We start from the raw sequence: 26,368 nt of genomic DNA, 5'->3' as shown, positions 1-26,368 counted from the left end.
AAAACTTAATGGCGTTGGATTAGCCTGGCGAGAGCAGGAGTGCATTCTGGGTAGTGAATGACCACGGTGTCACTGTCTGACACCCTCGCGTATCACGCTCGGCAGCACGCGTCACCATGACAACGCGTCTCTACGGCTAGAATCGTTTAACTTGAACACACTGTCGCTACGTATACAGCGGGGGAAATAACTATTGAACACATCAACATGTTGTCCAGTAAATGTATCTCCAATGAGCCTATTCACGTGACATTTGCACCAGACTTCTTTGGTATCAACTCAAACAATACAGACTGAAACTCTAAACATTAAAGTCCATATGTAAATAAAGTTATGTGTAATAAAGTGGAATGAAACAGGTAAAAAAGTATTTTAAGAAAAAGCAGAACACCACAGCAAGGAACCAGCTGAAAGCCATAACTAATTAGGAGGCAACGCTGCCCCCATCTGTGCTAATTAATGTCAGCTGGGTTAGAATATAATTGATGGGCTATAAAAGTTGTTTTTTTTGTTACCAAGGTGCCACACAACACTTATTCCCCCCACTGTACGTGAAAGGGCCGATGTTAAACCATTCTTGTCAGGTTGAAGTGTTCAGGTATAGTCGTCATTTACCGTATGTTGTTTTCACTACTTCAATACAACACTAGAACAGCCGTGCCTTTTTTACCTACTAAAAGAGCCGCCTCTTTACAATGCTAAGCTGCTACTTACACACAACGACCACTAGTTGGCCGCTTGTACATTTGCCTGCTTCCTTCCTACACAGAAAAAACGGCTAAATATCTTCATACTAGCTTATCCTGATGTGATTTAGAATATGTAAGGATACTGGGGTGGTAGAACGCACATATCTAGGACAAGTCATGAAAGGAGGGTCCTGAAATTTGATCGAGTGCAAAGATATCCAAACAAATGTACTCACAGGGGTCACCGTGACCCCTCATGCCTCTTCTAGCGTTAAGTGTTAAACCGTTCTAGTCAGGTTGAAGTGTTCAGGTGTGTCATCATACTGTGTTGTTTCTCCAGGTGTGTTTCTTCGTGGCGCTCTACTACAACGTGATCATCGGCTGGTCTCTGTTCTACTTCTCTCAGTCCTTCCAGCAGCCGCTGCCCTGGCACGAGTGTCCTCTGGTCAAGAACAAGACCCACACCTGTAAGACACACACACACACACACACACACACACACCTGTAAGACACACACACACACACACACACACACACACCTGTAAGACACACACACACACACACACACCTGTAAGACACACACACACACACACACACACACCTGTAAGACACACACACACACACCTGTAAGACACACACACACACACGCACACACGCACACACGCACACACACACACACACACACACACCTGTAAGACACACACACACACACACACACACATACACACACACATACACACACACACACACACACCTGTAAGACACACGCACACACACACACACACACACTCACACACACACATGTAAGACACACACACACACACACACACACGCACGAGTGTCCCCCTGGTCAAGAACAAGACTCACAAATCTCTCTCCCCCTCCCCCCTCTCCCTCTCTCCCCCTCTCCCCCTCTCCCCCCTCCCCCCCTCCCCCCTCTCCCCTCCCCCTCTCCCTCTCTCTCTCCCTCCCTCCCTCCCTCCCTCCCCCCCCTCCCCCTCTCCCTCTCCTCCCCCTCTCCCTCTCTCTCCCTCCCTCCCTCCCCCTCCCTCCCTCCCTCCCTCCCCCCCCCCCCCCCTACACAGACGTGGTGCCTGAGTGTGAGAAGAGCTCGGCCACCACCTACTACTGGTACCCGCGAGGCGCTGAACATCTCTGACACCATCGACGAGGGCGGGGGGGCTGAACTGGAGGATGACCGTGTGTCTGCTGGCCGCCTGGTCCATGGTCTGCCTGGCCATGATCAAGGGCATCCAGTCCTCTGGGAAGGTGGGTGATGGAGGGATGGACGGAGAGGGAGGGAGGGAGAGGGAGGGATGGAGGGGGAGGGAGGGAGGGATGGAGGGATGGAGAGGGAGGGAGGGAGGGATGGATGGAGGGAGAGGGAGGGAGGGAGGGATGGAGGGAGGGAGAGGGAGGGATGGAGGGGGAGGGAGGGAGGGATGGATGGAGGGAGAGGGAGGGGGAGGGATGGAGGGGGAGGGAGGGAGGGATGGAGGGAGAGGGAGGGAGGGAGGGAGGGACGGAGAAGGAGGGATGCACCCTCCCTTTCCAGTGTCTTAAAGTTTTTTTTTTACGTTTTTTTTTTCTTCTATCACGGCGACTGCCAATGGCCCCTGGCCTGAGCTAGATTACTCTTCCTGCTACGACTGGTGGATTGCAATTTTTAAATATTGAGTTAATTACTTATGGTTTATAAAAGGCTTATAATTAATGTTACTATAAAGTCTTCAAAGGGCCTTCCTCGCTGGCCCCTCCACCAGGCCTTCCTCGCTGGCCCCTCCACCAGGCCTTCCTCGCTGGCCCCTCCACCAGGCCTTCCTCGCTGGCCCCTCCACCAGGCCTTCCTGGCTGGCCCCTCCACCAGGCCTTCCTCGCTGGCCCCTCCACCGGGGAAAGTCTTTTCCACTTTCTCTGCCTCAGAAAGCCGTCAGGCAACACAGCAGGACCAAAGGACAGCCTTAATGTCATGTGACTGTGGGAACTCCTGCTTATTGGATATACTGATGTGGGGGCGGCTGTGTCTCAGGAGGTAGAGGCTGTGTCTCAGGAGGTAGAGGCTGTGTCTCAGGAGGTACAGGCTGTGTCTCAGGAGGTAGAGGCTGTGTCTCAGGAGGTAGAGGCTGTATGTGTCTCAGGAGGTAGAGGCTGTGGCGCAGGAGGTAGAGGCTGTGTCTCAGGAGGTAGAGGCTGTGTCTCAGGAGGTAGAGGCTGTGTCTCAGGAGGTAGAGGCTGTGTCTCAGGAGGTAGAGGCTGTGTCTCAGGAGGTAGAGGCTGTGTCTCAGGAGGTAGAGGCTGTATGTGTCTCAGGAGGTAGAGGCTGTGTCTCAGGAGGTAGAGGCTGTGTCTCAGGAGGTAGAGGCTGGTGGAGGTAGAGGCTGTATCTCAGGAGGTAGAGGCTGTGTCTCAGGAGGTAGAGGCTGTGGCGCAGGAGGTAGAGGCTGTGTCTCAGGAGGTAGAGGCTGGTGGAGGTAGAGGCTGTGTCTCAGGAGGTAGAGCCGCCGTCTAATGATCGCAAGGTCGGCAGATCGGCGGTTCGAGTCCCGGCTGGCCACATGTCGAAGTGTCCTTGGGCAAGACACTGAACCCCAAATTGCTCCCAGTGAGCGGGCCGGCCGGCTCCTTGCATGGTAGCTTGCCGCCATTGGTGTGTGAATGTGTGTGTGAATGAGACCCCTCATGGCTCTTCTAGTGTTAATAGTGTTAGGAGGTCAAAGAGCAGCGGCGTCTTTCAACCCAAGCACCCATAGCTTTCAGTCACGTGGTTTCTTCCCTAGCAACCACCAACCTGACGGGCAAAAAGGATCATAGCAACATCGCGCAACATGGCGAGTGGACGCAATTTACCGGCTGCCGACTATTTAGACCACCTCACCCATGAAGAACTAGCAAGATACACGGAAAAGCTACACATATTGGGCACGTGCGACCCATATTTAGCCCCCGCGGCTGTGTTTGAACCACTAAATGCAGCTAAGTCCCTGCCTGATCTCGTGTTCGGTGACATCTGGATATATCTAGTGGAGAATCCATCCCCATATACCGCAGCTAGGATGAAGGCTTTTAAAAGCACCGAAAGCTACAAATATTTCCAATCTGGTTGGGTAACTAATGCTGGCGTGTGGAAAGTGAAGAATTTCTTCATCGTCAAAGCCAAGGTGAGTGACGTTAAATTAGCCAATGCTATCGGTATGCTAGCTAACGTTACGTTATGGTCAGTGGTAAGCTAGCTCTAGCCTCTTGTCAAAGCGAAGGTACCTAACGTTTGCCTTTGGTTATGCTACGTTGTCTAATCTAACGTTACACAGCTAAATTACTCTCTTGTGCTAGATAGCTCTAATTTTGGTAGATAGTTACGTTGATCACAGATGTTTACAGCTGGTGACAGGGCTGACATTGATGAAATGAAATCTAAACAAAACCTCTGTCCGTGTCAGGTGAACCATTCCTACTGCCTCAATGCTCCACCACTGACTGCATGGGTTGCTGTGGAAAAGGACGGATTAATCCGATTTGGTCAAAGGGTCGTCAGATTTGAAACCTATGAATCAAGGCGATAATAACGTTACGGCATTAGTAGCTAATGCTAACGTTAGCAACCTTTTGGCAAGCCACCTAAACAAACCATGCAGAAATGATGAACGTTAGCTATGTACAGATAATGGCTAAATGCTTTGCAATTGTAGCTAATTATATTAACATTACTTTAGCTAAATTACCTTTGATGAAATGTTCGCTGCACAGACGTGTGTGCTTTGATGGCACCCATTCTTTCTGTCCCGCTCCCGGTACACTTCGTTTGATGGCATTAATCCACACATTTCTCCTCTCTTTATTTTCTTTTTCACTCGGTATCCTATAAAGACACAACCCAGGCCTATCTCCTCGCCGGTTTGTACACCCGATTGCACAGCAACTATCTGGCATGATTGTTTTCTAACCAATGCTACTGTGTTTCCTGGTGCTCTGCAACTTCACAGGCAGTGCCTTTTGCCCGTCAGGTGGGCGTTTCCACTATGCTGTGACGTCACATGAAAGCTATGATGTGTGACGTGTGGCAGGAGGGGGGGGTCACGGGAGGTCAAGCTACTCTCTCAGCTCCACTAACTTGCAAGCTCTCTCTCTCTCTCTCTCTCTCTCTCTCTCTCTCTCTCTCTCTCTCTCTCTCTCTCTCTCTCTCTCTCTCTCTCTCTCTCTCTCTCTCTCTCTCTCTCACACTCTCTGGTTAATTATAGCCAACTTTCAAAAACACTCTCCCTTTCTCTCACACTCACTCTGTCTCTGGCTGATATCATTAGGTCAAGAAGCACTCCCTCTCTGTTTTACATTTTTAAAATTTTTGGCATTTTAGCAGACGCCTTATTCCAAAGTGACTTACAACCGATACATTGACTAAAGCAAGTGAATCGTCAGTTCACCAGTCGTAGCAGGAAGAGTAATCTAGCTCAGGCCAGGGGCCATTGGCAGTCGTCGTGATGGAAGAAGATTCTTTTTTCTTTTCTTTTTTTGGGAGGGGAGAAACAGAAGAAGGCGGAAGAAGTAGATGTCTCAGGAGACACAGTGCTGGGGGGTAGTAGATGTCTCAGGAGACACAGTGCTGGGGGGTAGTAGATGTCTCAGGAGACACAGTGCTGGGGGGTAGTAGATGTCTCAGGAGACACAGTGCTGGGGGTAGTAGATGTCTCAGGAGACACAGTGCTGGGGGTAGTAGATGTCTCAGGAGACGCAGTGCTGGGGGGTAGTAGATGTCTCAGGAGACGCAGTGCTGGGGGGTAGTAGATGTCTCAGGAGACACAGTGCTGGGGGGTAGTAGATGTCTCAGGAGACACAGTGCTGGGGGGTAGTAGATGTCTCAGGGGACACAGTGCTGGGGGGGTAGTAGATGTCTCAGGAGACACAGTGCTGGGGGGTAGTAGATGTCTCAGGAGACACAGTGCTGGGGGGTAGTAGATGTCTCAGGAGCAGGGGCGTGTCCAGGGGGGGGCCAGGGGTGGCTCGTGCCACCCCTGAAATCTGATTGGCCACCCTAGGTGCCACCCTGATTGATTGGCTATCTGCCTAGTCACTCAGAGCAGAGGCCACTTCGCGCCACGAGACGAACTTTTTGAACAGAACACATTTTTGATCAGCGGTGAGGTGTGCTGGTCTTGGCGCTCCTGAAGAAATGTGAGTACCATTAATAACGTTAGACTTTTGCATAGCTACATATAGGCTACGGTGTTGTGCTAGTGGTTAAAACGTTTTGCTTCACTTGGAATCAGAGTTTAGGATAAAATTCGCTTTGCTCTGCGTTGTTTGGACCTGTGAGAACGCACATTCGAAGTCACTCCCGGAGCAAACAACCAACAAATGCTCCGGCGCTTGAAAAGGGTGGTTTCGCTCCGATTAGAAACGACGCATCGAGGCTGTCCATAGGAAAACAACAGCGCATGCGTGTTGATCTGGATAAGAGCGGGATGAACGGGCAATTTTCTATTTTCCTGACCAATCAACTACCACGTCTGTTGCTTCAATTGCCTATGTTACTTTGTTTACATAAAGGGCTGTGAGAACGCAAACTCATCCGCTTGCTCTGGGTCATGATTCAGATTTTCATGTAAGAACATGACCTTAGTAGCCCAATTAAAGTATACAATGGGGAGTGGAGACAGAAATGGTAATAAAAAGCACAAAATGGTGTGTACAAATTCACCAGAATGCAGGGAATTAAGTGTTAAATTCTCAAAATTGTGCCACCCATGCATAACAAGGTGCCCCACCTGGGCCACCCCAGTGAAAAAGGTCTGGACACGCCACTGCTCAGGAGACACAGTGCTGGGGGGGTAGTAGATGTCTCAGGAGACACAGTGCTGGGGGGTAGTAGATGTCTCAGGAGACACAGTGCTGGGGGGTAGTAGATGTCTCAGGAGACACAGTGCTGGGGGGTAGTAGATGTCTCAGGAGACACAGTGCTGGGGGGGTAGTAGATGTCTCAGGAGACACAGTGCTGGGGGGCAGTAGATGTCTCAGGAGGAGCAGTTAAGGTGTAACCTGAAGAGATGGAGGTCTTCAGTCTCCGACGGAAGATGGGTAGTGACTCTGCGGTTCTGACACGTTGTGCAGTTTGTCTGTGAGAGCTCAGATCTGACGGAGATGTTGTTGGTTGTTTGCAGGTGATGTACTTCAGCTCCCTGTTCCCCTACGTGGTTCTGATCTGCTTCCTGGTTCGGGCTCTGCTGCTGAAGGGTTCTGTGGACGGGATCCGCCACATGTTCACACCCAAGGTAAGGTCCGGTCCACCCTCTAGTCCTGGTTCTGTTTTTATTCCGTTTTTTATTCTTTTTATTTTATTTTATTCCTTTATTTAAAAGCAGGGTTCCCACGGGGGTCCTTGAAATCCTTGAAAGTTTGTGAATTTGAGAAAAAGAAATCAAGGTCTTAACCCTAACCCTAAGTTTTAATAGACAGGGGTCATTGAAAGTGCTTGAATTCCTCTCTCTCTCTATATATATTTTTTTGGGGGGGATGTTTTACCTAATTATAGTAGATAAGTCACATTGCTTAACTTAACACAGTAACTTTACACATATTTCACAATATTGTTTTGCTGTGCTGTGGTAGAGAAGGCAAGAGACCATCCAGTGTTCACACATTCAAGCCTCTCTTTTTAATTGTTGTCTGTGAGCGGATAGTTCCTATTATATAAACTCTCATCTAGATCTGTCTCAAACTATGCCGTGTTGGGTCCTTGAATTTGAGGGAATTGAGTCTTGAAAGTCCTTGAAAGGTGCTTGAATTTGATGTTTCAGAAGGTGTGGGAACCCTGTAAAAGGGACAACGGACAGTCATTGACTCTCCCTGAATTAGCTGGGTAGCTGAAATTGCATCAGCAGTCCCTGGGCAGGTAAATCCACAGGGGAACATATCCACAGGCCTCAGATGTTATAAACAATTTAAAACAGAACTACAGGACCTAGAAATATCACATATAAAACAGTTGGTCACATGATTGGTTATGGTTATCTATCAGCCATGATTTCAGTTTTGACTTGAAGCCTGTCAGAGTAGAACATTGTACTGTTATGTTGAAGTGTTACGTAGAGAAGGAAGTGGAGAGGACATTCTGTAATGAATGAAAATGAGTCAGACATAAAACAAAGGAACAGGCCCTCTCACGGGTCTGCTGCCTCGAAAGTGGCTGACATCTCAAGACTTCAAAGCCCTTCCCCGCATCTGTGTATAGGGACTGGGACACATCAAAGCGTTGTGCTCAAACTGGGCTAAGCCTCTTCACGGCGAAGACAGTACAGTCTGTAAGAGAGCAGTCACATGTAGGAGAGACCAGTCAATATGGTGTGACTGTCCTGGTTTGATCTTGACAGGTTTTGAGGCGTGGATTTAAAGATGACAGATTATTTGACCCCTGTGAGTAAAGAAAAATGTTATATCTTTGCACTCGATCAAATGTCAGGACCCTCCTTTCATGACTTTTCCTAGATATGTGCGTTCTACCACCCCAGTATCCTTACATTTTCAACATCGCATCAGGATAAGCTAGTATGAAGATATTTAGCAGTTTTTCTGTGTAGGAGGCAGGTTAATTTACAAGCGGCCAACTAGTGGTCGTTGTGTGTAAATAGCAGCTTAGCATTGTAAAGAGGGCTCTTTTAGTAGGTGGAGTTGTGTAGGACAGACATTGAGGTGGAGTTGTGTAGGACAGACATTGAGGTGGAGTTGTGTAGGACAGACATTGAGGTGGAGGTGTGTCGTAACAGACATTGAGGTTTGGAGCCTTTTGTTCAGCAGCTGAATGTAAACATCCTCTTTCTGTGTCACGATCTCAGTCAGGGTAGCTACCCGTCTGAAAGCCATCCTGCCAAAAAGAGGATCTTGCCACAGAGGTTTAGCCACCTGCCCACTGACAAAGTCTCCCACTGACAAAACAAGCAACATATCGTGATCCATTAGGTGTTTATTAGTTTAGTTTAGTTTATTAGTTTATTATATCGAGGACAATCCTAATACATGAACCATATAAAATATAGTAAAAAAGGCAGCGTTAGCCTAGTCGGCTAATTTTCAGCTGAAGTCCCCGGCCAGTTGCAACATGGCATCCTGAAAAGTAACGTCATTAGTTAAAATAAAACATTTAAATATTCTAAGAACACGTGGCTGAGACAAGGTACCCCAACATCACACTTGACAAAAAACACACGTAAGCAAGCTGAGGTGATTGAAGGGGCTACAACAAACACCACATACACACTTATGGGGGCAGCGACATTTCAAGCACATAGAAGCCACAGGACAATTACAGGCCACACAACATTAAGCACTTACAAACAGCAATACATTAAACAAAACAAAACATACAAAAAAAAGGCATTATGGAGAGGCAGCACAGAGAGGGATTAATGAGGACAAGTATAGTTCTGTGTCAGCCAGGCTTTCATGTGTGTTGTGAAGGTGGAGTAAGTATGTATGTCTTTGAGTTGGTTGGGTAGTGAGTTCCAGTTTTCTATTGCTATCACTGAGAAGGATTGCTTACTGAAGGTGCTTTTCCTGAATGGAACTATAAGGTCGCCACGAGAGGTGCTTCTGGTGGGCCGTAAGCTGTGGTCACGCTGGTTTATGAAAGAGTTAAGCGGGGGAGGAGCTTTGTTATGCAGAATTTTATGGATGAGACAGATGTTTTTGTATTTGATGGTGTCTTCCCAGCTAAGGTATTTACATTTGTCTAGGATGGTACAGTAGTGTGTGCTGTTTGGCTTCTGGTCCATGACCTTAAGGGTCCGCTTGTATAGGGTGGCTAATGGCTTTAGGGAAGTGCTGTATGCATGGCCCCAGCTTGTCAAACAATATGTGAGGTGCGACATAATTGATGCGTCCATGTATAGTCTGGCAGCACTCATGGTCAGTGAGCTTCTGATGTACAATTGACACACAATTGACAATGCCTGTGTGGTGTTATTTTTAAAATGTTGAAATTTTTGAGTTAGTAATAATCATAAAATACAAAGGTTCCTCCTCACAAAACATAATGGAATGTAAAAACCTTGACGCTCAATATCTCTGAACTACCCTAAACGGAGATGGAACCGTATCATTCTAAACGGAGATAGAACCTTATCATTCTAAACGGAGATAGAACCTTATCATTCTCAACGGAGATAGAACCTTATCATTCTAAACGGAGATAGAACCGTATCATTCTAAACGGAGATAGAACCTTATCATTCTAAACGGAGATAGAACCTTATCATTCTAAACGGAGATAGAACCTTATCATTCTAAACGGAGATAGAACCTTATCATTCTAAACGGAGATAGAACCGTATCATTCTAAGCTCACGACTTTCCTCTGAAGGTTTTCGTGCTTCGATCTTTTAATTGTTCCTGTTCACCAGTTCACATTATGCAGACAGAGAGATTTTGAGACCATCGTTGACCTCGTTGATGATGATTGTCTCGGTATTCGATAGCGTTCCCCTCACTTCATCTAAGGTGGTGTGACTCCTCCCACTCTGCCTGCCTATTGGCTGTTTCTGTTTCCTCTGGGAGCCTTGGCAGAGTGGGGGGGTCGTCAGACTGACTAGTGTCACCTGGGTTTGGGGAGCTGAGGGGAGATATCGTGGGCGTGTCCTCAGCTCTGAGGGTAGATATCGTGGGCGTGTCCTCAGCTCTGAGGGTAGATATTGTGGGCGTGTCCTCAGCTCTGAGGGTAGATATCGTGGGCGTGTCCTCAGCGCTGAGGGTAGATATTGTGGGCGTGTCCTCAGCTCTGAGGGGAGATATTGTGGGCGTGTCCTCAGCTCTGAGGGTAGATATCGTGGGCGTGTCCTCAGCTCTGAGGGGAGATATTGTGGGCGTGTCCTCAGCTCTGAGGGGAGATATCGTGGGCGTGTCCTCAGCTCTGAGGGTAGATATCGTGGGCGTGTCCTCAGCTCTGAGGGTAGATATCGTGGGCGTGTCCTCAGCTCTGAGGGTAGATATTGTGGGCGTGTCCTCAGCTCTGAGGGTAGATATTGTGGGCGTGTCCTCAGCTCTGAGGGTAGATATTGTGGGCGTGTCCTCAGCTCTGAGGGGAGATATTGTGGGCGTGTCCTCAGCTCTGAGGGGAGATATTGTGGGCGTGTCCTCAGCGCTGAGGGTAGATATCGTGGGCGTGTCCTCAGCTCTGAGGGTAGATATTGTGGGCGTGTCCTCAGCTCTGAGGGGAGATATTGTGGGCGTGTCCTCAGCTCTGAGGGGAGATATTGTGGGCGTGTCCTCAGCTCTGAGGGGAGATATCGTGGGCGTGTCCTCAGCTCTGAGGGGAGATATTGTGGGCGTGTCCTCAGCTCTGAGGGTAGATATTGTGGGCGTGTCCTCAGCTCTGAGGGTAGATATTGTGGGCGTGTCCTCAGCTCTGAGGGTAGATATTGTGGGCGTGTCCTCAGCGCTGAGGGTAGATATTGTGGGCGTGTCCTCAGCTCTGAGGGTAGATATTGTGGGCGTTTTTTTTTTTTTTTTGTGATCGACCAAATGTTTTATTTTGTGATCGACCAAGATCCTTATCGATCAATTATCGATCGTCGATGCCCACCCCTACTACACACATACACCCCTTACACATACAACATACATTTTGCACTCATTTACTCATGGCATACACTACTGATTCTTATCCATATGTTATTTAGTTTAATTTGCTTAATTAGTATAATATAACTTAAGTTGTCTAATTTAAACACGTGTTGACTCCCTTCTTTGCCACTACCTTCGGGTTCGTGACAGTGGCTTTAGGCTTCTTGGTAGTTTGAGTATGGACACCATTTGATGAGGTGTGATTAACCAGTACCAGCACCAGTGACGAACTAGAAGAACTGTTCTGGATTTGGGCCAGATTCTTGCTTCTTACACCATTCGCAAACGTATATAGTTGATGCTTGTGTCTGGTTTAACCAGCTCAGCATTAAGGGTTGGATTGGGGGGTAGGACCCTGCGACATACCAGCGTCATGTCCAGGGGGGGGTACTTGTACATCAAGCCGCCTCACGCTACTGAAACAGGAGATAGGCTCCTGCCCTAAGGGCCATAAGGCTCGAGAGAGCCATCGGTTCTCAATCTCAAGGCTACTTACTTGCGTCTGGTTTAGATTTGGAGACATTTGCTTGTATGACAGCAGGAAAGGAACTCTCTCTGCAGTGGCAGTGGTTTAATCAGGAATGTCATCTTGTAGTTTTGTTTTGTTCATCTGGGTTCACTTGTTAATGTTCCGCAATCCATTCTAACTGAACCGACCCGTTTCCGGTGCCAGTGTTGTCCATGTGTCCTCCATGGCTTTGTCTAATGCTGTTTCTTTTTTTTGTTTTTGTTTTATTCTTATTTTTCTGAGTGGGGCAGTCCCACTCATATTTGTCCTTTTATTGTGATAGAGACAGTAGAGATTTGACAGGAAGGATGGGTGAGAGAGAGAGAGAGAAGGGATGACATGCAGGATATGTCCACGGCTGGAATCGAACCGGGAACCCTGCGGTTACATGGTCGACGCTTAGTGCGTTACGCCAAGTGCCCCATGCTGTCATCTTTTCTCATAGTCATGGCCAGTTTAGATTAACTATTTCATACACCCGCTGAAGTGACTTGGAAGACAAAAAAGTTTAGCTATGTGGGGAATTTTTCAGTTGTGAATCTGAGTGGTAGGGGAGGTAGGGTTTGAGTGTTTCTGAGTGGTAGGGGAGGTAGGGTTTGAGTGTTGTGCTAAAGAACTTCTCTGGGTCCTTTTTCTGTGAGACATGTGTGTGTCTGGTCACAGCAGGCCGTTTCCGTTTGTTCACTTTTGAATGCACTCCATGTCATTTGGGAGATGCAAGACATTTATGGATAAATATATCCCATATTATGAAAAACTCATTTTCTCATTGCTAGTATCCCTATACATAGAAAATATATGTGAAATAAAGCAATTTTGGCGCTGTGTTGAAACTTATCATCAGGTTTTAGACATTCTGAGTATACTACTATTTCTAAGGAGCACTTGTACGCAGCATAATACCAAAGTATGAGTTAATATTGTTCTATGGTGTAACTGAGTATCTTACCATCTCTCCTCAGCTGGAGATCATGCTGGAGGCCAAGGTTTGGCGTGAGGCGGCCACGCAGGTGTTCTTCGCCCTGGGCCTGGGGTTCGGCGGCGTCATCGCCTTCTCCAGCTACAACAAGCGGGACAACAACTGCCACTTTGACGCCGTGCTGGTCTCCTTCATCAACTTCTTCACCTCCGTGCTGGCCACGCTGGTGGTGTTCGCCGTGCTGGGCTTCAAGGCCAATATTATGAATGCCAAGTGTGTCGCGCTGTGAGTACATTTTTACATTTTTACATTTACATTTTTGGCATTTAGCAGACGCCTTATTCCAAAGCGACTTACAATCGATACATTTGACTAAGCAAGTGAATCATCAGGTCACCAGTCGTAGCAGGAATAGTAATCTAGCTCAGGCCCGGGGCCATTGGCAGTCTCCGTGAAGAATATATATATATATTATATATATACACTGGAGAAACAGTACAAGGGGGGGCAGTAGAAGTCTTACTCCCCTATACACAGTAGAGGGGAAAAACGGGTGTCTCAGGAGACGCAGTGCTGGGTATCAACACAAATCCCTAATTTCATCACCTCGAGGATGACAAAAAGCTTTCATATGGTGTCGCGAATAGGTCTAAAATTATATTCAAAGAGGTCTTAAAAAGGCTTAAAAAGGTCTTGAATTTGACTTGTTGAAACGTGTAGGAACCCTGGTGAAGCATGACGTAGGCAATTATGCTATGAGGCTAACGATGTGTATTAGCTTTGGTTTTGGAAGTACAAGTCCGTCCTGTCTGTCCTGGGTTGTCCAGATTGTTGAGCATCGTCTTCCTTATACGTACGATGATAAAGTATGAAATAAAAACATGCTCTTTTCACCTCACCACCTCAGGAACACCAAGAAGATAGTTGGTTTCCTGGGCAACGAGATCAGCCACGACCTGATCCCCCACCACATCAACTTCAGCCACGTGAGCGCCGAGGACTACCAGCAGATGACCGAGGTCATCCGGGGCGTGACAGAGGGCGACTACCCCCGCCTGGGCCTGGACGCCTGCAGCATAGAGGAGGAGCTGAACAAGGTGTGGAGACAAAGGGAAACCATTTCATTAATTGATTAGCTATTGACACTAGAACAGCCGTGGCTTTGTTACCCACTCAAAGGGTGTCATTGATGTGAGAGGCTGGTTGGCCTTTAACACTAGAACACCACATCACCAACTGTCAAATCTTACTTCAAATTTGAAAGTGACAGTTAAATCTAAGAGACAGTTAACACTAGAACAGCCGTGGCTATGTTACCCACTCAAAGGGTGTCATTGATGTGAGAGGCTGGTTGGCCTTTAACACTAGAACACCACATCACCAACTGTCAAATCTTACTTCAAATTTGAAAGTGACAGTTAAATCTAAGAGACAGTTGCCACTAGAACAGCCGTGTCTATGTTAGTCCATAGTCTTCCCATAGTCTTTACAATGGGAAGCTGCTTCTTACACACAATGCAATGACCGCTAGTTGCCCGTCTTGTAAATTAGCCTGCCACCTACACAGAAAAACTGCAAAACAGCTTCATACCAGCTTATCCTGATGTGATTTAGAAAATGTAAGGATACTGGGGTGGTAGAACACACATATCTAGGAGAAGTCATGAAAGGAGGGTGCTGGAATTTGATCGAGTGTAAAGATTTGACTCCACTAGAATGGCTGTTAGTGGAAAGTGGAAAGTGGAAAGAACATCACTTGACCCGGAAAGTGAAATAATTAACAATAAAGTCAGACAGCCATCACTTTATCACTATTATCATGTCAGTGGTACCGTGTACAGTGGTACACTTAACCAGCGTATTATCATAATGTACCTACATTTTACACTGACATAAAAAGAAATGATATTATTATTTAACACTGGCAGTTGTGGCGCAACTGTGGGAGCCTTCGGTGTGGCAGCTCCCACCCTCTGGAACTCTCTCCCCACAGTGATCCTAGTGTTTACCCACCCACTTTGATTCAAGCCACTCCCACTTGGATACAGGCCACACCCACTTTGATAAAGCCACTTCCTGCTTTTAATTCATGAATTAAACTGTCCGGCCACGCCCCTTAACTTGTTAGCTGAACTCTGCTGGCTGGCTGCTGCTAGCTGCTGTTAGCCTGTGACGTCCATAGACCATAGGTCACTCTTCTTCCACCACCTCAGTGTGTCTGTAGTGTGACAGTGTCACTTCTCCACCCTGACACCTTCAACACCCCTACCTACCCTGGACACCTTCAACACCCCTACCTACCCTGGACACCTTCAACGCCCCTACCTACCCTGGACACCTTCAACGCCCCTACCTACCCTGGACACCTTCAACACCCCTACCCACCCTGACACCTTCAACACCCCAACCTACCCTGGACACCTTCAACACACCTACCTACCCTGGACACCTTCAACACCCCTACCTACCCTGGACACCTTCAACACCCCTACCTACCCTGGACACCTTCAACACCCCTACCTACCCTGGACACGTTCAACACCCCTACCTACCCTGGACACCTTCAACACCCCTACCTACCCTGGACACCTTCAACACCCCTACCTACCCTGGACACCTTCAACACCCCTACCTACCCTGGACACCTTCAACACCCCTACCTACCCTGGACACCTTCAACACCCCTACCTACCCTGACACCTTCAACCCCCCTACCTACCCTGGACACCTTCAACCCCCCTACCTACCCTGGACACCTTCAACACCCCTACCCTGACACCTTCAACACCCCTACCTACCCTGGACACCTTCAACACCCCTACCTACCCTGGACACCTTCCACACCCCTACCTACCCTGGACACCTTCAACACCCCTACCTACCCTGACACCTTCAACCCCCCTACCTACCCTGGACACCTTCAACACCCCTACCTACCCTGGACACCTTCAACACCCCTACCTACCCTGGACACCTTCAACACCCCTACCTACCCTGGACACCTTCAACACCCCTACCTACCCTGGACACCTTCAACACCCCTACCTACCCTGGACACCTTCAACACCCCTACCTACCCTGGACACCTTCAACACCCCTACCTACCCTGGACACCTTCAACACCCCTACCTACCCTGGACACCTTCAACACCCCTACCTACCCTGGACACCTTCAAATCAGCCCTCAAAACACATCTGTTCACCATCAAGGCCTTTGGCCCCTAGTCTAGTTCTGTCGCTGTCTCTGTGTTTTCTTTGTTTGTTTGTTTTTCTCTGTTCTGTCTGTCTGACTTTCTGTCTGTAAATTCTGTAAAGCGTCCTTGGGTTTGAGAAAAGCGCTATATAAAACCAAGTTATTATTATTATTATTATTATTATTACTGGGAAAGAGTGTGACATAAGCACAGAGAGAATTCTGTGTTCCACTCCTCTCTAGATTCTAATCAGAGTGCTTACATCACTAAACCAGGAAACCACTTGTTTTAGTTGCTTCCCCTTGCTGCTTTTATCCGTGTTCGTTTTGGTAGACGGCAATTTGAGTGCGTTTCCACTCACGAGACCTAACCTGAGTGTGTTCCAATAGTGTGAATAATTGATAAAGCAATTGGCCCTGAGGAAGCTGCAGCGTCAGGAGAACGAGGGTGGGTGGATGTGGCCAATGTAGAGATGAACAACCCTGGCTTCATGTTAAACAGCTAAAAACTCGATGGTCTTTTACGAGAAAGCGGTACTGAAATATTCAATACATTTTTAGTTTCAGGTATGTCTGTAAAGTCTTAAGTACGCATATCAGGGTTCCCACGGGTCCTTGAAATCCTTGAAAGTTTGTGAATTTGAGAGAAATAAAATCAAGGCCTTAAAGGTTTTTGAAAATAGACATGGGTCATTGAAAGTGCTTGAATTCCCCTCTCTCTCTCTCTCTCTCTCTCTCTCTCTCTCTCTCTCTCTCTCTCTCTCTCTCTCTCTCAATTTTTAAAAATTATAATTTTTGGGGGGATGTTTTACGTAATTATAGTAGATAAGTCACATTGCTTAACTTAACACAGTAACTTTACACATATTTCACAATATTGTTTTGCTGTGCTGTGGTAGAGAAGGCAAGAGACCATCTAGTGTTCTACACATTCAAGCCTCTCTTTTTAATTGTTGTCTGTGAGCGGATAGTTCCTATTATATAAACTCTCATCTAGATCTGTCTCAAACTATGCCGTGTTGGGTCCTTAAATTTGAGGGAATTGAGTCTTGAAAGTCCTTGAAAAGTGCTTGAATGTGATGTTTCAGAAGGTGTGGGAACCCTGACATATTAGCTGGACATTATGACCAACATTGTGGAACGAATGCTAGTTATTTTCTCATTTCACATTCTTCATCGATATTGGGACATTGATATTGCATCGACAACATAGCAAGAAACTAAGTAGATATCTGTATTTTGTGTATTTTTTTTTTTACAACAGTTCATTTTGTCTATCCATGCTTGGAATGTACTTCAGAAAAAGTTGAAACTCAGCATGTTCATCCCACTCTCTGGTTTTAAACTGTGTGTTACGGAGACTTTGAATCATACGTGCAAACGTGCTGAGGTTATCTTTATATATCCTGTATCTGCTCACTGTTTCTGTTGCTTGTTTGGCGTTATGTTATGTTGTATGTTGTATGTTGTCATACTGTATGTGGTGTCTTTAACTAAGTGCTGCTTTTCTTGGCCAGGGCTCATTTGAGAAAGAGGCTACTGTCTCAATATGACTACCCTGGTAAAATAAAGGATTAATAATAATCATAATAATAATAATACTTTTGTCCATTCCTCTTGAAGTTAAAGCCTCCACTCTTTCTCTTCCTCAGGCTGTGCAGGGGACAGGGTTAGCCTTCATCTAAGCCTCTTCCTCCTCTTCCTCTTCCTCATCTAAGCCTCTTCCTCCTCTTCCTCTTCTTCATCTAAGCCTCTTCCTCCTCTTCCTCTTCTTCATCTAAGCCTCTTCCTCTCTCTTCCTCATCTAAGCCTCTTCCTCTCTCTTCCTCTTCTTCATCTAAGCCTCTTCCTCTCTCTTCCTCATCTAAGCCTCTTCCTCTCTCTTCCTCTTCCTCATCTAACCCTCTTCCTCTTCCTCAGGCTGTCCAGGGGACGGGTTTGGCCTTCATCGCCTTCACGGAGGCCATGACCCACTTCCCGGCGTCGCCCTTCTGGTCGGTGATGTTCTTCCTGATGCTGGTGAACCTGGGCCTGGGCTCCATGTTCGGCACCATCGAGGGCATCATCACCCCGCTGGTGGACACCTTCAAAGTCCGCAAGGAGATCCTCACAGGTGAGAGGGGTGTGTGTGTGTGTGTGTGTGTGTGTAGAGTAGTACACTATTGTCACACCTTAGTGGACACCTTCAAAGTGCGCAAGGAGATCCTCACAGGTGAGAGGGGTGTGTGTGTGTGGGGTGTGTGTGTGTGTGTGTGTGTGTGTGTGTGTGTGTGTGTGTGTAGAGTAGTACACTATTGTCACACCTTAGTGGACACCTTCAAAGTGCGCAAGGAGTTCCTTACAGGTGAGAGGGGTGTGTGTGTGTGGGGGGGTGTGTGTGTGTGTGTGTGTGTGTGTGTGTGTGTAATATACAGTATATAATAATATATGCCATTTAGTTGACGCTTTTATCTAAAGCTACATTGCAGTGAGTGCATACATTTTCAGTATATATGGTCCCAGAACCGAACCCACAACCTAAGCGTTGTTAGCACCATGCTCTACCAACTGAGCCACAGAGTGTGTGTGTGTGTGTGTGTGTGTGTGTAGAGTAGTACACTATTGTCAGAGCGTAACACCTCACATACACTTATGTCAGTCATACAGACTCTTAGCTCTAACGCCACTGACGCAATAATGAACAATGACTCAGAATGCACAGCAGACACTTGGACCCAAATAGAATTAATTATATACTGTAGTTCCCATTACTTATCGTTAGCCTCATAGCATAATTGCCATTGCAAAGTCGTGCTTCACTTGTGGTCAGCCGAGCCATCTTTGTATGTAGTGTCAAACATGCCTCTGTCAAAGAGATGACTTGGGCAGATAGTGATGTTGGAATGTAACAACAAGCATTCTGATAGGCTGATGTCATAGAGGCAATAATGCCCAGTGAATCAGCAGTGTTAGGAGAGGAGAGTTAGGCAGATATCTACATTTGGGCAACATATGACTTAGGCAACTATGCTGCGAGGCTAACGATGTGTAAACACGATTCGTTCAATATAGGTTATATAAGTACGTTGAGGTAAAAATCGAAAAATTTTGCAATTCTGACCATCACAGAATTCACCTACAATTGGTATTAAGTGACGAACCATAGGAAACATTAAGGAGCCTTTGCTCTTGTGCCCATTAGCCTAACTTTTCCCATTAGCCTGAAATGGACTGACTTATATAGCTATGCCTTATTCCAAAGCGCTTTCCAATAGCCTCTCCTTCACCCATTCACACATTCACACACCAACCAACTTTCTCCATTAGCTTTAGCATTAGCCTAACTTTCTCCATTAGCTTTAGCATTAGCCTAACTTTCTCCATTAGCTTTAGCATTAGCCTAACTTTCTCCATTAGCCTTAGCCATTAGCCTAACTTTCTCCATTAGCTTTAGCATTAGCCTAACTTTCTCCATTAGCCTTAGCCATTAGCCTAACTTTCTCCATTAGCCTTATCCATTAGCCTAACTTTCTCCATTAGCCTTAGCCATTAGCCTAACTTTCTCCGTTAGCCTTAGCCATTAGCCTAACTTTCTCCATTAGCCTTAGCATTAGCCTAACTTTCTCCATTAGCCTTATCCATTAGCCTAACTTCTCCATTAGCCTTAGCCATTAGCCTAACTTCTCCATTAGCCTTAGCCATTAGCCTAACCATCTCCATTAGCCTTATCCATTAGCCTAACTTTCTCCATTAGCCTTATCCATTAGCCTAACTTTCTCCATTAGCCTTAGCCATTAGCCTAACTTTCTCCATGTGTTCTCTCATGGCAGTCGGGTGCTGCCTGCTGGCCTTCTTCATCGGCCTGCTGTTCGTGCAGCGGTCGGGGAACTACTTCGTGGCGATGTTTGACGACTACTCCGCCACGCTGCCGCTGCTCATAGTGGTCATCCTGGAGAACGTGGCTGTGGCCTGGGTCTACGGGACTGACAAGTACGTACCCGCCATGTCTACACTTTCTTTTATCTATTTTTTGTTTATTTTTATTATTATTACTACTCGATCTTTTCAGTTTGTGAAGCGTCTTTGAGTGTCTAGAAAAGCGCTATGTAAGTCTAATGTATTATTATTATTATTATTATTATTATTATTATTATTATTATATAGTAGTATTATATATTATATGTATGCATGTCCAGGGGGGGTGGCAGGGTTAGGGGAGATGGTTAGGGGGTAGGGGAGGTTGTATGCATGTCCAGGGGGGGAGGGGGGTGGCAGGGTTAGGGGAGATGGTTAGGGGTAGGGGAGGTTGTATGCATGTCCAGGGGGGGGGAGGGGGGTGGCAGGGTTAGGGGAGATGGTTAGGGGTAGGGGAGGTTGTATGCATGTCCAGGGGGGGGAGGGGGGTGGCAGGGTTAGGGGAGATGGTTAGGGGTAGGGGAGGTTGTATGCATGTCCAGGGGGGGAGGGGGGGGCAGGATTAGGGGAGATGGTTAGGGGTAGGGGAGGTTGTATGCATGTCCAGGGGGGGGGGAGGGGGGTGGCAGGGTTAGGGGAGATGGTTAGGGGTAGGGGAGGTTGTATGCATGTCCAGGGGGGGGAGGGGGGTGGCAGGGTTAGGGGTAGGGGAGGTTGTATGCATGTCCAGGGGGGGTGGGGGGGTGGCAGGGTTAGGGGAGATGGTTAGGGGTAGGGGAGGTTGTATGCATGTCCAGGGGGGGGAGGGGGGTGGCAGGGTTAGGGGAGATGGTTAGGGGTAGGGGAGGTTGTATGCATGTCCAGGGGGGGGAGGGGGGTGGCAGGGTTAGGGGAGATGGTTAGGGGTAGGGGAGGTTGTATGCATGAGAGAACAGGTAGGTTTTGAGGTGGGATTTAAAAGTGGAGAGTGAGGCATTTGACTCTTAACTACCATTATCTCTTCTCACCCACCTGTTCCCTGGGTTCACCTCACCTGTCTGTCTGTTCCCTGGGTTCACCTGTCTGTCTGTCTGTTCCCTGGGTTCACCTCACCTGTCTGTCTGTTCCCTGGGTTCACCTGTCTGTCTGTTCCCTGGGTTCACCTCACCTGTCTGTCTGTCTGTTCCCTGGGTTCACCTGTCTGTCTGTCTGTTCCCTGGGTTCACCTGTCTGTCAGTCTGTTCCCTGGATTCACCTGTCTGTCTGTTCCCTGGGTTCACCTGTCTGTCTGTTCCCTGGGTTCACCTGTCTGTCTGTCTGTTCCCTCCTCCTCCCAGGTTCTTTGAGGACCTGAAGGACATGCTGGGCTTCACTCCGTACCGGTTCTACTACTACATGTGGAAGTACGTCACCCCCCTGCTGCTGATCCTGCTGCTGGGCTCCAGCGTGATACAGCTGGGCATGACCCCGCCCAGCTACAGCGCCTGGATAGAGGACCTGGTGAGTAGTTAGTTAGTTAGTTAGCTAGTTAGCTAGTTAGTTGGTTAGTTAGTTGGTTAGTTAGTGGGTTAGTTAGTTGGTTAGTTAGTTGGTTAGTTAGTTGGTTAGTTAGTTAGTTAGTTAGTAAGCGAGTTAGCTAGTTAGTTAGTGAGTTAGCTAGTTAGTTAGCTAGTTAGTTAGAGGACCTGGTGAGGCATTCTAGTGAGTAGTTAGTTAGTTAGTTAGTTAGTTAGCTAGTTAGTTAGCTAGTTAGTTAGTTAGTTAGTTGGTTAGTTAGTTGGTTAGTTAGTTGGTTAGTTAGTTGGTTAGTTAGTTAGTTAGTAAGCGAGTTAGTTAGTTAGTGAAGTTCTAGGAAGACCAGGGAAGAGTTAGTTAGAGGACCTGGTGAGGCATTCTACATTAACATTTTTGGCATTTAGCAGCAGACGCCTTATTCCAAAGCGACTTACAATTGATACATTTGACTAAGCAAGTGAATCATCAATCCACCAGTCGTAGCAGGAAGAGTAATCTAGCTCAGGCCCGGGGCCATTGGCATGATTGACGAAGAAAGAAAGTTTTTTATTTATTTTTTGGACACCGGAGAAACAGTACAGGGGGGGGGGGGGGGGGGAGTATAAGTCTTAGGAGACACAGTGCTGGGGGGTAGTAGATGTCTCAGGAGACACAGTGCTGGGGGGTAGTAGATGTCTCAGGAGACACAGTGCTGGGGGGTAGTAGATGTCTCAGGAGACACAGTGCTGGGGGGTAGTAGATGTCTCAGGAGACGCAGTGCTGGGGGGTAGTAGGTGTCTCAGGAGACACAGTGCTGGGGGGTAGTAGATGTCTCAGGAGACACAGTGCTGGGGGGGTAGTAGATGTCTCAGGAGACACAGTGCTGGGGGGTAGTAGATGTCTCAGGAGACACAGTGCTGGGGGGTAGTAGATGTCTCAGGAGACACAGTGCTGGGGGTAGTAGATGTCTCAGGAGACACAGTGCTGGGGGGTAGTAGATGTCTCAGGAGACACAGTGCTGGGGGGGGGGGGGGGGGGGAGTATAAGTCTTAGGAGACACAGTGCTGGGGGGTAGTAGATGTCTCAGGAGACACAGTGCTGGGGGGTAGTAGATGTCTCAGGAGACACAGTGCTGGGGGGTAGTAGATGTCTCAGGAGACACAGTGCTGGGGGGTAGTAGATGTCTCAGGAGACGCAGTGCTGGGGGGTAGTAGGTGTCTCAGGAGACACAGTGCTGGGGGGTAGTAGATGTCTCAGGAGACACAGTGCTGGGGGGGTAGTAGATGTCTCAGGAGACACAGTGCTGGGGGGTAGTAGATGTCTCAGGAGACACAGTGCTGGGGGGTAGTAGATGTCTCAGGAGACACAGTGCTGGGGGTAGTAGATGTCTCAGGAGACACAGTGCTGGGGGGTAGTAGATGTCTCAGGAGACACAGTGCTGGGGGGTAGTAGATGTCTCAGGAGACACAGTGCTGGGGGTAGTAGATGTCTCAGGAGACGCAGTGCTGGGGGGTAGTAGATGTCTCAGGAGACACAGTGCTGGGGGGTAGTAGATGTCTCAGGTGACACAGTGTTGGGGGGTAGTAGATGTCTCAGGAGACACAGTGCTGGGGGGTAGTAGATGTCTCAGGAGACACAGTGCTGGGGGGTAGTAGATGTCTCAGGAGACACAGTGCTGGGGGGTAGTAGATGTCTCAGGAGACACAGTGCTGGGGGGTAGTAGATGTCTCAGGAGACGCAGTGCTGGGGGGTAGTAGGTGTCTCAGGAGACACAGTGCTGGGGGGTAGTAGATGTCTCAGGAGACACAGTGCTGGGGGGGTAGTAGATGTCTCAGGAGACACAGTGCTGGGGGGTAGTAGATGTCTCAGGAGACACAGTGCTGGGGGGTAGTAGATGTCTCAGGAGACACAGTGCTGGGGGTAGTAGATGTCTCAGGAGACACAGTGCTGGGGGGTAGTAGATGTCTCAGGAGACACAGTGCTGGGGGGTAGTAGATGTCTCAGGAGACACAGTGCTGGGGGTAGTAGATGTCTCAGGAGACGCAGTGCTGGGGGGTAGTAGATGTCTCAGGAGACACAGTGCTGGGGGGTAGTAGATGTCTCAGGTGACACAGTGTTGGGGGGTAGTAGATGTCTCAGGAGACACAGTGCTGGGGGGTAGTAGATGTCTCAGGAGACACAGTGCTGGGGGGTAGTAGATGTCTCAGGAGACACAGTGCTGGGGGGTAGTAGATGTCTCAGGAGACACAGTGCTGGGGGGTAGTAGATGTCTCAGGAGACGCAGTGCTGGGGGGTAGTAGATGTCTCAGGAGACACAGTGCTGGGGGGTAGTAGATGTCTCAGGAGACACAGTGATGGGGGGTAGTAGATGTCTCAGGAGACACAGTGCTGGGGGGTAGTAGATGTCTCAGGAGACACAGTGCTGGGGGGTAGTAGATGTCTCAGGAGACACAGTGCTGGGGGGTAGTAGATGTCTCAGGAGGAGCAGTGCTGGGGGGGTAGTAGATGTCTCAGGAGACACAGTGCTGGGGGGTAGTAGATGTCTCAGGAGACGCAGTGCTGGGGGGGTAGTAGATGTCTCAGGAGACACAGTGCTGGGGGGTAGTAGATGTCTCAGGAGACACAGTGCTGGGGGGTAGTAGATGTCTCAGGAGACACAGTGCTGGGGGGGGGTAGTAGATGTCTGAGGAGGAGAAACAGTTAAGGTGTAACCTGAAGAGATGGAGGTCTTCAGTCTCCGGCAGGAGATGGGGAGTGACTCTGTAGTCCTGACAGCCGTGGGAAGCTCGTTCCACCAGTCACGTCTCGTCTGTGGTGTCCAGACAGTCGTCTGCTGATGCAGAACATACAGCAGTAATTACTGAGAGCTATAATAGGCTGTGCAGCAGATTGTTCCAACCCAACACTCAAGAGCTGGGCCACACCAGAGACCTCTACATCAGCATGTGTAGTCATTAGTCATCAGTGTGCGTCATTTCGGCACCCGTGCTAACGGGTTTATGTTAATTAAACACATGTTTATTCCACCGCTCATCCGTGATCAGACTTAGCTGAGGTGCTGGAACTGAAGAATATCAATAGAGGGAAAAATAACAGCATCCGCACACTCAAACACTGTGCAAAAAAACCCCATAGTTTATTAGCTTTCGATCCTAGACCTTCTTCAGGCATAAAGCAGACATGTGAATGCAGTGGTTTTAAGGGTTCAAACAACATCACTTGATTTAGCCAACGCACAACACCTGTGTCAAACACGTCACCTAGTGGCTAGGCATCAAGGGAATTAAATTAAAGGTGTTATATAAATAAAGCTTTACGGTACTTACTTACTTACTTAGTCTGTGTCCCCAGTAGGGCTGGGTATCGCCACTGATTTCCCAAAACGATTCGATTCCGATTCACAGCTCCCAATTCGATTCGATTCACGATTCGATTCGATTCGATTCGATTCCGATTCGATCTAGTTACAATATACATTTTTTGCTTGAATATGAAAGAGATTCTCCGAACTAATGCTATAAATGGTTCAAGGAACCCTATAACATGTAGCATTGTTAAACATATCAATGAATTGACTCCAAAGCAGTTACATGAATGTACTTTTTATTTACATATGACTTTGCTTTTGTCCAGCTCATCTCTAAAGTCACATTTTTAAAATCCAAAATGCACCCAGACATCTGACTTTAAGCCTGGTGGTGACTTGAGTGTCCCTGCCATCGCCATGTTTTTAGATTTTAGTGTTGAGACCTCACGTTGCGTGAGATATGATACATTCTTGTAGCGCGAGATCTGGCCACGAGATCTCGTTGCGGGTTGAAGCTGCACGCAAAAAAAAAAAAAAAAAAAATCGATCTCGGGATTTATGAATCGATAATCGCTCATTTTAATGAAGATCGATTCAGAATCGGGAAATCGATTTTTTGAACCCAGCCCTAGTCCCCAGCAATGTCCAGGGGAGGGGGTGGCAGGGTTAGGGGAGATGGTTAGGAGTAGGGGAGGTTGTATGCATGTCCAGGGGGGGAGGGGGGGTGGCAGGGTTAGGGGAGATGGTTAGGGGTAGGGGAGGTTGTATGCATGTCCAGGGGGGGAGGGGGGGTGGCAGGGTTAGGGGAGATGGTTAGGGGTAGGGGAGGTTGTATGCATGTCCAGGGGGCAATTGTGTTCTTTTTTATGATGTGTCCCAACGGAAGCATGTAGAGATTGAATAGAAGGGGGCCAAGGATTGACCCTTGGGGAACCCCACATGTCATTTTAATTTGGTCAGGTACAAAGTTGCTAATGGAGACATAGTAGCTTCTGTCCTGTAGGTAGGATCTAAACCACTTTTAAAGCTTTACTTACTTACTTACTTACGTCTGTGTCGTCGTCCCCCACCTCCCAGGCCAGCGAGCGGTCCCTGAGCTACCCGCCCTGGGGCCTGGCCGTGTGCATCTCCCTGGTGGTCGCCGCCATCCTGCCCGTACCGGTGGTCTTCCTCCTGCGCTACTTCAACATCATCGACGACAACGCCGGTGGCGGCGGCCTGTCCGCCATCTCCTACAGGAAGGGCCGCGTCACAGAGGAGAGCGCTCTGGAGGACGAGGATGACACCAGCCTCATCCACGCCAAGTCCCCCCCCAGCGAGGCGCCGTCCCCCATGCCCGGCAACAACATCTACCGCAAGCAGAGCGGCGGAGGAGGAGGAGGAGGAGGATCGGACGTGGACAGCACCGCGCCCAACGGACGCTACGGCATCGGCTACCTGATGGCCGACATGCCAGACATGCCCGAGTCAGACTTATAGAGCGACCGCCTCGGCGACATCCCGCCTCGACATCCCGCCGCTCCCCCCGCTCCCTAAACGCCCCTCCCCCCCCCCTCCCGATACTTCCTTCTTCTTTCTTCTTCTGTGTGCGTTTAAAAAGTCGTCTAAAAAATCATCTCGCGTTATTACTTTAACTTTGTATAACTCAGTGTATTCTTTTTGTAGATATCGTAGCTGCTTTTCATGTGTCCGACCTCCACCACCACCACCACCCCTCTTATTTGGTTGGAAAGGCGTGTGAACCGTACGTGAACGTACACCATCCTTTTCCCCATTTCCC

At 48.2% G+C, this 26,368-nt stretch overlaps 1 protein-coding gene across 1 annotated transcript in view; it reads left to right on the top strand.

Moving 5' to 3' along the window:
• The window catches only part of slc6a15 (solute carrier family 6 member 15), a gene marked incomplete at both ends in the record, with an annotated part of 31,993 nt that extends 5,926 nt beyond the window's left edge, over positions 1 to 26,067 (top strand). The window contains 11 exon segments of the mRNA XM_080539133.1: positions 1,030 to 1,156; positions 1,775 to 1,824; positions 1,826 to 1,864; positions 1,866 to 1,958; positions 6,842 to 6,952; positions 12,765 to 13,006; positions 13,629 to 13,818; positions 17,835 to 18,027; positions 19,724 to 19,883; positions 21,125 to 21,287; positions 25,666 to 26,067. Coding sequence (XP_080395259.1) covers positions 1,030 to 1,156; positions 1,775 to 1,824; positions 1,826 to 1,864; positions 1,866 to 1,958; positions 6,842 to 6,952; positions 12,765 to 13,006; positions 13,629 to 13,818; positions 17,835 to 18,027; positions 19,724 to 19,883; positions 21,125 to 21,287; positions 25,666 to 26,067 — 1,770 coding nt within the window.
• Between the last annotated feature and the right edge of the window lie 301 nt (positions 26,068 to 26,368).

This window comes from Nansenia antarctica (genome assembly GCF_963989245.1).
Source record: "Nansenia antarctica genome assembly, chromosome: 9".
Lineage (NCBI taxonomy): Eukaryota > Metazoa > Chordata > Actinopteri > Argentiniformes > Microstomatidae > Nansenia > Nansenia antarctica.
Note: the sequence above shows the minus strand (reverse complement) of the source record. Positions and strands in the feature narration are given on the sequence as shown.